Here is a 13,568-nt window from a genome sequence, read left to right on the forward strand (position 1 = left end):
ATAGGCTAGAGCCCCTTTCACACAGGACGTTGATCCCGGGAAATTGCTGTAAAATTGCTAGAGTGCCTTCAGTGTGAACGCAAACACGTCCAGGGGATTGATGCAGGGATCGATGCCGGGATAGGGACCTAGTAACATTGCCGGGATCAGTCCCGGAACGCGCCCTGTGTGAACAAAAGCCAGGACCAATACCGTAAGGGGTGTGTCGTAGTGAAGACGCATGTGCCATTGCGCGACTCTGTTGCTCTTAGAAGAAAGTTTGTGTTCGTCATGAACAAAAAACTAAAAAATGTCTGCAAACTGGAATGAAGCAGAGACCAGGGAGCTCCTTACCGAAAAATATAAAAATAAAAGCTACTTTAATTTTTTTTTTTTTTATGGCAAATATTTTACGGTAGAGTTGAATGGAAAATGGGAGCATTATGTAAACACTCTGCCCACACACTGAATCATTGAAGTTGATAAAAGAAGTTGGTAAAAGAAATAGGAGCAATGATACAAACAATAGGAAGCCAGAAAAAAATAACAGAGATGACACAAACAAAACAAAATTAGAGACGAAGATTGTTTATCAAGTTCAGCTGAACCTCAAAGCCATGATGCAAGCGTGATGAAACAAACTAATGTAAGTCTCGAGATGATTTTCTATGAGTTTTTTTTTTGGGGGGGGTTTTCCATTCACTGAAAATCAGTAGGTTGGTGATCACACATTTTGACAAAAGTATGTAGAAAATATATATTTTTCCATTTGGAGTAACATTTTTATTTCATGTTCCCTGAATTCCATTATCTGGATGCCCATTAGCATTAGAAAAATATAGCTGACATTATGCAGACACAAAATGCAGCAATTTTAACACAAGTGAAGAGCACTCCAAACACAGACTGATCCTACCTTGTTACAATCTCTCATCCCATTCAGAAATACAATATGTAATTGTGTCATTTTGTGTCAAAACACACAATGTGTTCCACATAATTGAAAAGGAATGACATTCGCAGCCTGGATAAGAGCACAGCAGCCAAAACACTGAAAAAGAACATTTATATTTTATAGCAATTATAATCAGCAGAGGCCTTTCAGTCAAGCCGTGTCAGTCATACGAATGAATGCTCATGTGTTAATCAGTGTCTACCGGCTGTAATATTTTGCCAGCAGTCATTACTTTAAAAAATGTTCTGAACTGTATTGTGAAATCAAATAGTGCTAAAAGTGTAATTAGTGACTTTAAGTCTCCCATCATATGCTGCAACTGTTCTATGTAACAGCAAAAACGTCTCGGTTATCTATGGTAACCCTCGTTCCCCACGGAGGCAACGGAGACGTGAGTCGGAAGTGATTCTGACAAATGGGGATCGCTTGCAAGAGCCCATCTACTTCGAGTGAAACTAAACTACAGCGGAAGCTCAGCAACTGTGGCGAGGGGACTCAAGTCTCTGTTCCCTCCTCGGGGAACGAGGGTTACTATACGTAAACGGACATTCCCCTTCGTCAGCTTACTATGATGCGAATCAGAAGTGATTCTGACGAATGGGGATATCTACCAAAACGCTGCTGGCCCTTCCAGCGCTCCGCTTGAGCCTCCTGGCCTGACCAGAGTGTTGGGCAGAAGTAGGAGCTCGAAGCAGAGAAGGTCAGTCACTGCTGTTCCGCAAGACCCACTCAGTGTGACTTATTGGATAATGCTGGGAAAGCGTGCCCTTGGGGAAGGGTACGCTGCTGAAGCCACATCCTACCCCGGAGGGAGGCACTGTGACGGATACACATATGGACTAGCCAAGCAGGATAGAACAACATATGGCAGTCTCTGGGGTGGTTCCAGCCTAGTTATAGGGGGGAAAGAATACCAGCAGACACGGCAGAGCAGGCTCTGTCTAGGGAAAGACACGGGCTCTTCCGCAGGAGCTGATCATGGAGGAATACACATATGGGGTCGCTGCAGGGACCACTACATATGGACACCTAGCCTAACACAGGTTCCACAATGCATACAAGTGTAGGCCTGGCGTCAGACGCTCCGCAATGTCTGACTGCCGCAGGGGTGACGGAGGAACTCACAGGGTTAGCCATTTCTGGGGAACACTACTGGAGCAAAAGACGCACACATCCGGCCCATAGGGGCGGGAGTGGCGTTGCAAGCCGACACTAAGAACGGGTCCCTCATGCTACTGGCCACTGGGAGCGAGTATACGGGAAGATACCAGCTCTACACGGAGGCTATAGAATCTAGCGAACGTGTTAGGTGTCACTCAGCCTGCAGCTCTACATATATCTGTCAGCGAGGCGCCTTGAGCCAGCGCCCAGGAGAAAGCAACACTTCAGTTGAGTGTGCTCGCAACCCGGACGGGCAAGGCACGCCTTGGGCTTCGTAAGCCAAGGCGATAGCATCCACTATCCAGTGGGCCATCCTCTACTTGGAGACAGCCTTTCCCTTCTGCTGGCCTCCGTAACAGACTTAGAGCTAATCTGAGGCCCTGAAGCTTTGCGTTCTGTCCACGTATAACCGCAAAGAGCGGACAGAGAAGAGCTAGGGCTGGGTCTGCCTCCTCCGAAGGCAGTGCTTGCAGGTTCACTACCTGATCCCTGAAGGGAGTGGTAGGAACCTTGGGCACATATCCAAGCTGGGGTCTCAGGATAACGTGAGAGTTGGCCGGCCCGAATTTTAGGCACGATTTCGTGACCGAAAATGCTTGCAGGTCCCCTACCCTCTTGATGGAAGCCAGGGCAGTCACGAGCACTGTCTTTAGTGACAAGATCTTTAACTCAGCTGACCGCAGTGGTTCAAAGGGAGGTCTCTGCAGTGCGCTGAGCACTAGAGACAGGTCCCAAGAGGGTATAGAGGGGGGTGAGGCAGATTCAGTCTCCTCACTCCCCTCAGGAACCTGACGATCAGGTCATGCTTTCCCAACGACTTACCTTCAACTGCATTGTGATGTGCGGCGATGGCAGCAACATACACTTTGAGGGAGGAAGGAATCCATCTTGCAGGAAGGAAAGCACGACTCTGATCAGACATCTTCGGAGGTCTTCCCAGTGGGAAGAACACCATTCAATGAATAGGTTCCACTTCAGAGCATAGAGGCGCCTCGTTGATTAAATTATTTAAACTAAAAAAAGGGAAATAATATAAAATAATAAATTATAGCTAAACAGAAATATATATATATATATATATATATATATATATATATATATATATATATTTATTTTTATTTTTTTTAGCTATAATTTATTATTTTATATTATTAAAAAAAGACAAAAGCACATAAAATTAATAAAACTAAAATGAAAACATGAAAAAAATAAGAGCTAATTCAAAATATTAATCTAAATAATAAAATATTAATTTTAAATAATTCTAAAATAACCCCTGCTGCAGTGCATTCTGGGAATTCCAAACACCAGCACAATACTTAAGATCTCACAGTTCATCTATAAAAACAGTATACAAGAGACTGCTGTACTACAGCACATACAGTACACATACATCATCACAGTCACGTCCAGTTTACTGAGGTCACAGTAGGGCAGTCGTGGCTAGTGAGTCTGACTGGTAACCCAAAGGTTACTGGTTCGATTTCAGTACCGGCAGGAAATGACTGAGGTGCCCTTGAGCAAGGCACCTAACCCCTAATCGCTCCCCGGGCGCCACAGCATAATGGCTGCCCACTGCTCCAGGTGTGTATCACAGCTTGCAGTGTGTTCACTACTAACTACTTCTAATGTGTGTGCACTAACTTGGATGGGTTAACTGCAGAGGACAAATTCCGAGTATGTGTTACCATACTTGGCCTTCACTTCACTTCACTTTCACAGAATACGGTCGTGGTAGTAATAAATTATAGAACTACTACTGTAAAAATGACTTAAGTAGTATGCAGTAAATCCACACTAAATGTTTTCCAGTGTAGTTCAGTTTCTGGTGTGATAGTAGCTCATCTTTCACTGAGAAAGCTGCAGATCACTGAAATGAAAAGGAAGAGGTCTACAGAGGGAACATCTGCTCTTTACATAAATACATGACACATGCAGAAATATCAGATGCTTTCTGCACCAACTTCTCACTAATGAATCTATTTTCCTCTCATTCTGCCCCCAAAACGCTATGGCCGGCTTCACAATCAATTTTTGCAGAGCCTTGTATAGTGAATACTGAGAGCCTCTGGACACGTAAAATAAGCAGTAAACCACAACAGGCCATGCAGTGATTTAATCATATTTTTTTAGGCATTGATAAAATGCAAAAGAAACATTTAATGCAAAATTAATCTTAGGTGTGAAGTTGAGATCAGACACTCGCACCTTCACCAAAAATCAATCCCACCATTCGGCCCAACCGCAGACCCTCAGTCTGAAACATAATCCTTATGAGGCACAACCTTCAAACGTCTCAGCAAGCTTCCATCTCAAACAACTTCAACATCTGTGGCCTCTGATGGGGGATGATGGTAAGGTGAAGCTCAGATGGAAACATAAACCCCAAACAGGAACCTACAACACACCCTGAAGCTCCGATTTGTTGTTGAGTCTTGAAAGTCATCCAGGGCAATGTAACATTGCTACAAAAATGAACACAGAGCATGCATCTAAAAATTAAACTTTAGTTAGCACAAAATGGAAATAACAACTGACTTTATTACCATATTGTGCCATATTTCTGAGTTAAATGGCTAACTGAACATGACATGGAACTTGATTTCAGTCCTCGGTTGTTCACTGGCTTGTGAAATGTGAGCGTTGGATACTGGAACAGAGGGTGAACTGAATACGATTGACTGTAGTGCTGCCTCGCATACACTACCATTTAAGTTTGCGGTCAGTACCATTTTTTTTTAAAGAAATTAATATTTTTATGCAGTAAGGATGCATTAAATTGATCAAAATTGACAGTAAAAACATTTATATTTGAAATAGAAATATTACATTATAATTGTTTTTTTGAACTTTCTTTTCAAAGAATCCTAAAAAAGATATATCAGTGTTCACAAAAATGTTAAGCAGCAAAACAACACATTTCAGCATTAGCCAATATCCCACCGCCGGCCCGATCGTTCTTAGAATGGTAAGGAATGGTTACGGTAATTTCCACTTGAACTTGGTTCGGCATATACGTACAGTTCGGCACAGGATAGAATGGTTAAGAAGTTTTTTTTTTTTTATCAAATAAATGCAGATTGCAAAATGCAATTTAAAAATAATGTATGTCATTGGCATTGTGTGTGCATATCAGAGGAATAGCAAGTTATGACATTTTTAATTAAATAGGTATAAGGTAAAAACACATATAAAATGTACAAGTGAACTTCATAATACTACTATGATGTAGATTTAGCTTCTTGTTTTTTTTATATTGTAGAGTTTATAATATATCAAGTTCTGTTATATTACCTGTCTGCCATTTTTAATGATATCAGAAACAGTTTATTTGCTATTCTCCTTCACCTAAACCTGAATGTCCAAAGATAATTGAATTCCCTATTCTCCAATAAACAACAAAAATAAACAAACTTGATAACAAATGTAAATGGTGTAGCTTTAATGTTATATCTTGTCAATGCTTTACATCTTGAAAACATGCATGCAATGGAATCCATGGTCCCCAGTGCCTCAAATTGATCAAAAATCTGTAAAGGTCAAATAAAAGCAAAACACTTGCTGCCATTCCAGTGCTTGACCCTGATAATTGCTGCTTGAAGCAAAAAAAATATATATATATTTTTTTAAATGCATAAATTTGCACCTGGAATCTGGTTGATAAATTTTCACTCATAACAGATTTCACACATTTCACTCATAGATCAATTGATCACTCATAGCAGACAATAACTATTGCCCTTAGTTTACATTTCAGTATCTACAGTACATCTTCTATCTAGTGTAAACAGCGTTATATTGACCATCAACGTTGACCAATCAAGTTTACTTCCACCCTGTGCACTTGAGCCATAAGCAGCAGCACTATGATAATGGTGTGTCTGCACTGAGATGGCGAGAGCTCATTACTGAGGAACGCCAACCTCAGGAGAAAGAGGGAACGAGACAGATGCTGCTTTATAGGCATGATGCCGACCCTGGGCCGCAGCAGTCAGCTCCACTGGGGCTGACACAAGGTAACCAGTGACAGCCCAAATGCATCACATGCGACAATGCAACAAACACTGATTCAGCTGAAGATCTCTGGACACATGCAGAATGCGTTAAGAAGAGGAATACTTCGGGTTCAGCACAAGTTAAGCTCAACTGTTCATCAAGTTTGTAGAAAAATGCTGATTATATATATATATATAAAAATTAATTCATCCCTCATTTTTGTTTAAAAAAAGCATGATGTGCTTATAATGGAAGTGAATGGAGACAGTTTTTGGAGGATTTAATCGCAGAAATGTGAAGCTTATGTTTCTAGAAGTCTCTGCTAAAACGTGTGCATTATTTGAGCTGCAAAACTGTTTAAATCAATTTTGTTTTTAATTTTTTTTAGTGTACTAGGTTTCATGGCGACAACGTTGTTAATTTGGATACATCTTTACACAGAAGTGGCTATTAGGTGATTCTTTGTGCCAGCAAAGCTGAATTGTTAGCATCATTGCTCCAGTCTTCAGTGTCACATGATCCTTTCTGAAATTATTTGAATATGTGGATTTGCTACTCAAGAAATATTTCTTATTATTATCAACACTGAAAACAGTTGTGTTGCTCAATGATTTTGTGGAAATCATGATGTGCTTTTTTCAGGATTTTTTGATTATTAGAAATTTTTAATTTAGAAATATTTTGTTACATTATACATGTTTTTACTGTCACTTTTAAATAGTTTAATGCATCCTTGCTGAATAAAAGTATAAATTTCAAAATACACAAAAAAAAGTCTGATCCAGACTTTTAAAATTTCATTTCTGTATCGACTTCTGACTGTTTGCTCACCCTACCTTAGACCATTCACCGGTTTTCCACTCGTAACATTTGGAGTGATCCTCACACATCTCCTCCTCTGTGGGACGAGACATGGGATCACAGAGACCCTGGGGATTGGTGCAGGTCACTGTCCGCTTTCTGCTTCCACGACCACATTCAGAGGAACACTGGGACAAACGAAGACAAGGAGAATTCAGTGAGTCAGAGTATAACATGAGGAAGATAAGTGAGCAATTGGGTGCAAAGAAATAAATTAAGACATAAGCAAGAGATGGGAAGAGTGCTGGTCATTAAAACAGATATCCTGTGGAGTCTTGCTAATGCTTCTCTCCACTGACTGAATCCACTCTAATGAAGTGCTTACAATATCAACAACATGAAGATCCGAAATGAAATGCAGAGGCTGAAAAATGACCACAGTGCCCTCCATAGGCCAGGACAAAGCCCCACAGAATAAGCACATTTCAGGTGACCTCAGAAAACATTTAAGTCCAATGGTACAAGATGTGTCTCATGAAAGGGGCTTTATATGTGCTCATTCTAACATCATAAGGAGCCATTCATACAGAATGTATTTCTGAATTCTATTGCACAGCATTTCTATTGTTATTCCAAGTAAACATGCACTAGACTGACGTTTTTGACCATTGTGTTCCTGCTCTACATCTTTAGCAGCATTCTTAAAATGCAGCACACAAATGCTGAAAGAAACCAAGGCTAGAATGAATCCGGGTGATTCCTTTAATGCGAACTGACAGAGACATGTTTTTAACCAGAAAATCCGTCGTCTCAGACTAATATTGCAGGAGTACACGTAAAGTACAAACATTTTCTCAATGTTCATAGTTAAAAAATTCTAAACATAAATTCATATAATATTTATACTGACATACTTGATAGAAAAATGAAGAGCCATTTTAATGTTTTAATGTAAAAAAAATCTGATCAATTATTCATAGCAACATTTACATTACTTCAACTCATAAAAATAATTTAAGCAATTTCAACTTTCTTTAATAAGTAATATGAGATTCAGCTTGATTTTTTTAAGTCAGTTTTAATATAATTTAAGTTGAAATTACTTGTACAGCCAATCTGATTATACTTAAAGCAGCAACAGAACTTGTTTGTGGAAATTATTTGTGAAAAGTTGTTGTTTGCTGTTTTGAAACTTTTACTTTGAAACTGTGCTGAGTTATATTTTTTCTTGGTAATTTGGTGTGTAGTTTTCATACTGTATGCTTTGCTCACCCTGTTTTATAAAGGGCCACCCACATTTCTGAACATTTCACCCACTTAAACATTTCTTTATAAGTGAAAGGGCCTCTTAAAATATGTTTAAACGGTAGATCAAATGTTTTCACAAAAGCAAGAGCACAATCCTGTTGTCCATGATGTGGTATTTAAATAATTTCTGCTGACTTGAGCTCAAACCTTGGACCATTCGGAGGCCTCCCACACGGTGAGGCAGTGGCGTCCCTCGCAGTGTTGTACGCCAGCTGGTTTGGAGCTGAGACAGTACAGGTCTCTGGTGGGAATGTATGTGCCATTTTGCAGCTGATACACGCAGCCAACTTCCCTCTGCTGCAAGCCTTTACCGCAGGTTACTGAACACTGCGTCCAAGCGCCAGTGACCCACCTGAGAGGGACAGAAAAGGTAGAGAGGACACTGATACACTGTCACTGATACAAGTACTTAAAGTCAATGAGTGAAGCCAGTTGCAACCCTGTACAACCATTTACACATTACTTCTGTAACATGACGAATAATACCACCCACACCATACGCTACAATTTACCAAATCCTTTAATCAGGAAACATAATAAAATATAGATGATGTAAGCATCAGTTTGCAGTATGACTGAATAATAACAGATGATTATCTTTATTGTCACATAAGTGGTCATTAATTGAACTTGTGATTTATGTGCAGAAAATCTCAACAGATGAAAAAGAGAATAAAAACAGAGCTGTCTTTATAAACTGCTTAAACGACACGATGAAAGATGACAGCGAGACATTTGGAAACCTACAGAAAGCTGTTCTGTCCAATACTCAATTAGATCTCATTCTTACAAGCACCAAAACCAATTTTGCAGTTATAGACAGAAAAAGAGGTGTGCAATTACTTTTCTAAGTGACACTTACATCTGGTGGACAATAAAAAAGGAGTGGGGAAAAAACGCCACGTGCCATATCTAGAGATCAGAATGGACCAATAAGCATCCACTTACCAACCACTGAGAAATCATTTTTTATATTTTCCTCAGAAGATGCAAAAACCCAGCTGACAACTTTTTAATATATTTTTACATTATTTAAATACTGAATTAAGATCCATTTACATCAGGTGCGATAACTATACCCAGCCGGCACATGACCGACCTTCAACGTTGAAAAATGGTTGAAATAATGTCAGTTGTTGTTTTAACGTTGAAACAACGTTGAAATAACGTTTAATGCTAAATGGTTGAAAAAGGTTAACAAAACGCTTCTAAATCAACGTTGAAATATGGTTGAATAATGTCAGTTGTTATTTCAACGTTGAAACAACGTTGAAATAACGTTTAATGCTAAATGGTTGAAAAAGGTTAACAAAAACACTTATAAATCAACGTTTAAATTTTTACAAGATCTGTATGTTGAAACAACGTAATGTTTTCGACAACATACTACAAAAATATCTGCCTTTTAACATATTATTATAATAATTAATTAGCATTTAATTACTTTTTATCATAACAGCTCTTCAATGTATATGTTAAAATACAATTATTATCATTATTAACAATAGAGAGCAGTGCAGCAGAAACCTTTTGCCTTATGTGATTTTGTGTGAATTTACCATTTTGTCTGCTTGCCTAACAGTTTACATTGAATTATTACATTTGTATTCACACTGTCATGTCATTTGACCAATTAATTAAATATTAATACAGACTGCACTCAATAGCCTACAACACTATGTTAACTCGCGCAAACTATTGTTATTGGTTGTTTCGCCGTTTTACTTTGAGCATGATTGGTTAATCTGTCTGTCTTCCAGGAAACTGTCCAATGAGAATGTGCGCGGCTCTGCCCGCCTATTTTAAGTTTGAAAATACGTCCGTTATTATTACTCTCGGTCGGTGACGGTGAGCTGCTGCTGCTTGCGTTGATTACTCGGTCAGACCTGGATTATTTTATTTTATTTTATTTTATTTTATTTTTCTGCCTGTTGAATTCTTAAATTTTGAGCGAATTTGAGTTGATATGTCAATGAAGAACAAAAGCTGGAATGTGAACGGAGGAAGGGGTCGTACGTGGTCTGTAAAAATACTGGCGATATCAGGTAAGAAAACATTTTTCAGTCCTTAACAAGTCTAACGTTTAGGGACACGGTTAAGTTAACGGTCATAGGTTTACTGCAACCTCATAAAATAAATAAGTTATCTCTGTCTGTGTGTGTGTGTGTGTGTGTGTGTGTGAGTTTGTACTGCTTCACCATTAGCGTAGCGATATTAGCATGTATTTCAATGTAAGTTAACTTAGTACCATCTGACACTGCTGTGTTTTGCTGTTGGTAACGTACTTATGTGTTTAATATTGTCAGCTAACATTAGTTTAAAAACGCATGAGAGGTAAAAAAAAAAGTGTGGGAATGAGTAAAGTGGTAAAACCGTCATTTATTCAGTTTACATAACCTCTTCAAACACTGATAACGATATTGAAAATATATTTGTTTACATTTTTTTTTAGATCAAGCATTGGAATAAAATTATTTATCGGGAGAGAACACCCAACAGAAAGATCCATTCACCAACTACAGTAAGTCAATTTTACCCACTGTTCGAAAACCTACACTGGGATTAATAGTATTAAGTATGATTTTCATCTTTAAAGTAAGACATTTAACGTTACTGATAGAAAGTCTGAGTAACTTTTTGTCCTTTTGTCTTCTGCTGAAGTGGCTTACTGAAAGTGGATTCATGTCACCTTCATCAGTCCTTTCTTTAATCACTGGAAACCATCAAGGGAAAGACCCTCAGATGTGTCATAATAGGATAAATGCGGCTGCAGGTAAAATTATTTGATGGTTTGATTTTGGTGTACCATTTGGCTTTTTTGTGTGTGCTTCCCTTGCTATGATACACATTTCTGATGGGATTGCCATGCTTTAAGTGTATGTTTACATTTTTAATTATGTAGGCTAATACTAACAGTCTCAAAGATGACAACTCAGTTCATGTTGTGTGAATGTTATAATGGCAAACGTTTTTACAATTTAAATCAATTTTTAAGATTGTTTAAAGGAATGGTAAAAAACATAAACAAAAAAACCCCTGCTTTTTATGGACTTTTCATTGAATAATTTCTTCTTTCCCCCCTTCAGATTCGCAAAGGATCCAGATGATTACTGGCAATTTGGTGGAGGATTATTCTTTAGCTGCTACATTGCACTATCACTTCTGGTACAGATTCATTGGCCTTTTGTGTGTTTTTTTTTATTTTACTTGATTTAATAAATTACTTTTAATTAGTACAATGTATGGTTAGGATTCTGAATTAAAACAGTGTAATGTTCTCCACAAATATTATCAGAAATATATAATTGTTGAAACAATATAAACCTGCATTGAAAGATATAAAGAACAGCAGACCTCAACCCTCTCAGCTCAACACCACAATTTGTTGATTTCTTCATCTGGTTTAAGGATGAAATCATGACCTTATGATTATAGTAACCGTAACTGACACATGGAGTAAAAGTAATTTTTTTACAATTCCACCTTGGGGCTCTAAAGAATTTCTTGTGTAAATGTACATCTGAATACATTAAAATAAGTGTTTTAGAATGGATAGTGTTGTATACTTTGTTTTCTACCCGACAAATTGAACTGTAAAGTGAAAATCTTATACATGATTTATTTTGTATTCAGTGTTTTTGCTTTTATTTATAGGATAGTAGCAGACAGCGGGCACGAAGTGAAGAGGAAGTGATGGCATCGGAATGGACCTCGAGCTGGGACTCTGTCGGAGCACTGCACAAGGCTGTCACATTTTATTGAGAATTTAAAAACTTTTTTTTTTACACTTTAAATATTAAATGTTTAATTTAAGGGTTACTGTAATTGAACAAAAACTGTCTTTAAATATTCCATTTAGATGTTTACTTCTACAGGTTTTTAACATTACTTTGAAAACGCTGCAATTTAAAGTTTGAGATGTTTTTCTTTTTTTTCTTTTTTGTATTTTTCGACTTGTTTTTTCAGAATAAAACTTTTTACAATCTTGAGCCTGTGTTAACTCATTATTTAATGTGTTTAATTAAGCCATTGCCGCCAGTCATTTAACAGTTAACATTTTTTATTGTACAGTATGGACAGTTAATCACAAATTCAGTCAGCATTGTCATGACTCATGTTCCAACTGCAAACTAGTTTGTAATTGAATGTACAATTTTCCCATTAGATACTGTGTCTAGGGTAGTATTGCAAATTATGCATAGCAAGTTACATAATTACAGTTGCTTTGATTTTCTGTACAAATGTAATGTCTTCAGAGAGTACAGTGAACAGGAAACTCAATCTATAGTTTATTCAATGTTGAAAAATAAGATATTAGGTATTATTTTTCAACGTTGTTTCGTTTTGCAAAATCAATTCAACCTCAACGTTGCTGCAAGACGGTGAAACAACGTCACGGAATCAACGGTGAAACAACGTCACGAAATCAACGGTGAAACAACGTCACGATTTCAACGTTGAATCGTTTTGCAAAATCGAATCATAATCCAACGTTGATTCAACCTTGGTCCCTGACGTTGATTCAACGTTGAATCAACGTTGAAATGCCGGCTGGGTAACCATAACCCATAACTCATAGTCCACAACAAAACTGTAACAGTAGCGGCATAGAGGAACAATATTGTTGGAATCACTTTTTTTTTCCAGCTCATAAACAATAAAAATATTGAAATTTATACCCTGAAGCACGAGCTTAGAATAAACGTAACATTATCGTCCGTTGGTGTGGATGCTTTTATAGTTATCGTTATATTTATCATTCTTGGTGTGAACAGGCCTGCATTGAATTAACAACTTCACATCAATATTTTCCATCATTTCCATCTCCTCTAAAGTGTATAATGTGAGACATATCTGCACCTTGAAAAGCTACAGATAAAGAAATAGCTTTTTAGAATCAGAGCAATCTGAATCTGATTACAATCTGAAACAATAATCTGCAATTGCCATTTAAAAGATTCAATTGCATCAAAAGAAAAGGTCAAACTTTTAATAAACTGACCAGCAAGCGAGAGAGAGAGAGAGAGAGAGAGAGAGAGAGAGAGAGAGAGAGAGAGAAAGTAAAATACTGATTCTTGAGTTTAATGAGAGGATACGTATTCCCGGGACAAATGTATATCATTTGAAAAGCAGTACAGTTAATTGCCAAGAATCATTTCTCTGATGCATGTTCTTCCTCAAGGATCATTACTCAAGTTTGTCATGGCTTTCATCTGTATAGAGATGACGGCAACAGAATAGGTTTCATATTATGTTTGGATGTCTTTTGTCCTGTGTGGATTTGTTGAGAACATTATCCACAATTTGTTTGTTGAATCCAGAAAAAGAGAGGAGACCCAGGCTCTGCTCCAAAACTCAGGCTCTTGTT

At 37.9% G+C, this 13,568-nt stretch overlaps 1 protein-coding gene and 1 long non-coding RNA gene across 3 annotated transcripts in view; one reads left to right on the forward strand and one right to left on the reverse strand.

Annotated features, from left to right (window-relative positions):
* The window catches only part of adamts17 (ADAM metallopeptidase with thrombospondin type 1 motif, 17), a 139,348-nt gene that overhangs the window by 13,553 nt on the left and 112,227 nt on the right, over nucleotides 1-13,568 (reverse strand). The window contains exons 21-22 of the mRNA XM_084110376.1: nucleotides 8,348-8,552; nucleotides 6,928-7,080 (exon numbers count right to left, since the gene is read on the reverse strand). Coding sequence (XP_083966502.1) covers nucleotides 6,928-7,080; nucleotides 8,348-8,552 — 358 coding nt within the window. The remainder of the gene's footprint in view (nucleotides 1-6,927; nucleotides 7,081-8,347; nucleotides 8,553-13,568) is intronic.
* LOC311080405 lies at nucleotides 9,716-12,751 on the forward strand. Of its 2 annotated transcripts, XR_014605577.1 has the most exons (5): nucleotides 9,716-10,245; nucleotides 10,653-10,721; nucleotides 10,862-10,973; nucleotides 11,287-11,365; nucleotides 11,855-12,751. It is a non-coding gene; the product is annotated as an uncharacterized lncRNA (long non-coding RNA). The 2 variants fall into 2 exon arrangements; XR_014605578.1 differs by lacking the exon at nucleotides 10,862-10,973.

This window comes from Abramis brama (genome assembly GCF_963993115.1).
Source record: "Abramis brama genome assembly, chromosome: 3".
In the NCBI taxonomy this organism is placed as follows: domain Eukaryota; kingdom Metazoa; phylum Chordata; class Actinopteri; order Cypriniformes; family Leuciscidae; genus Abramis; species Abramis brama.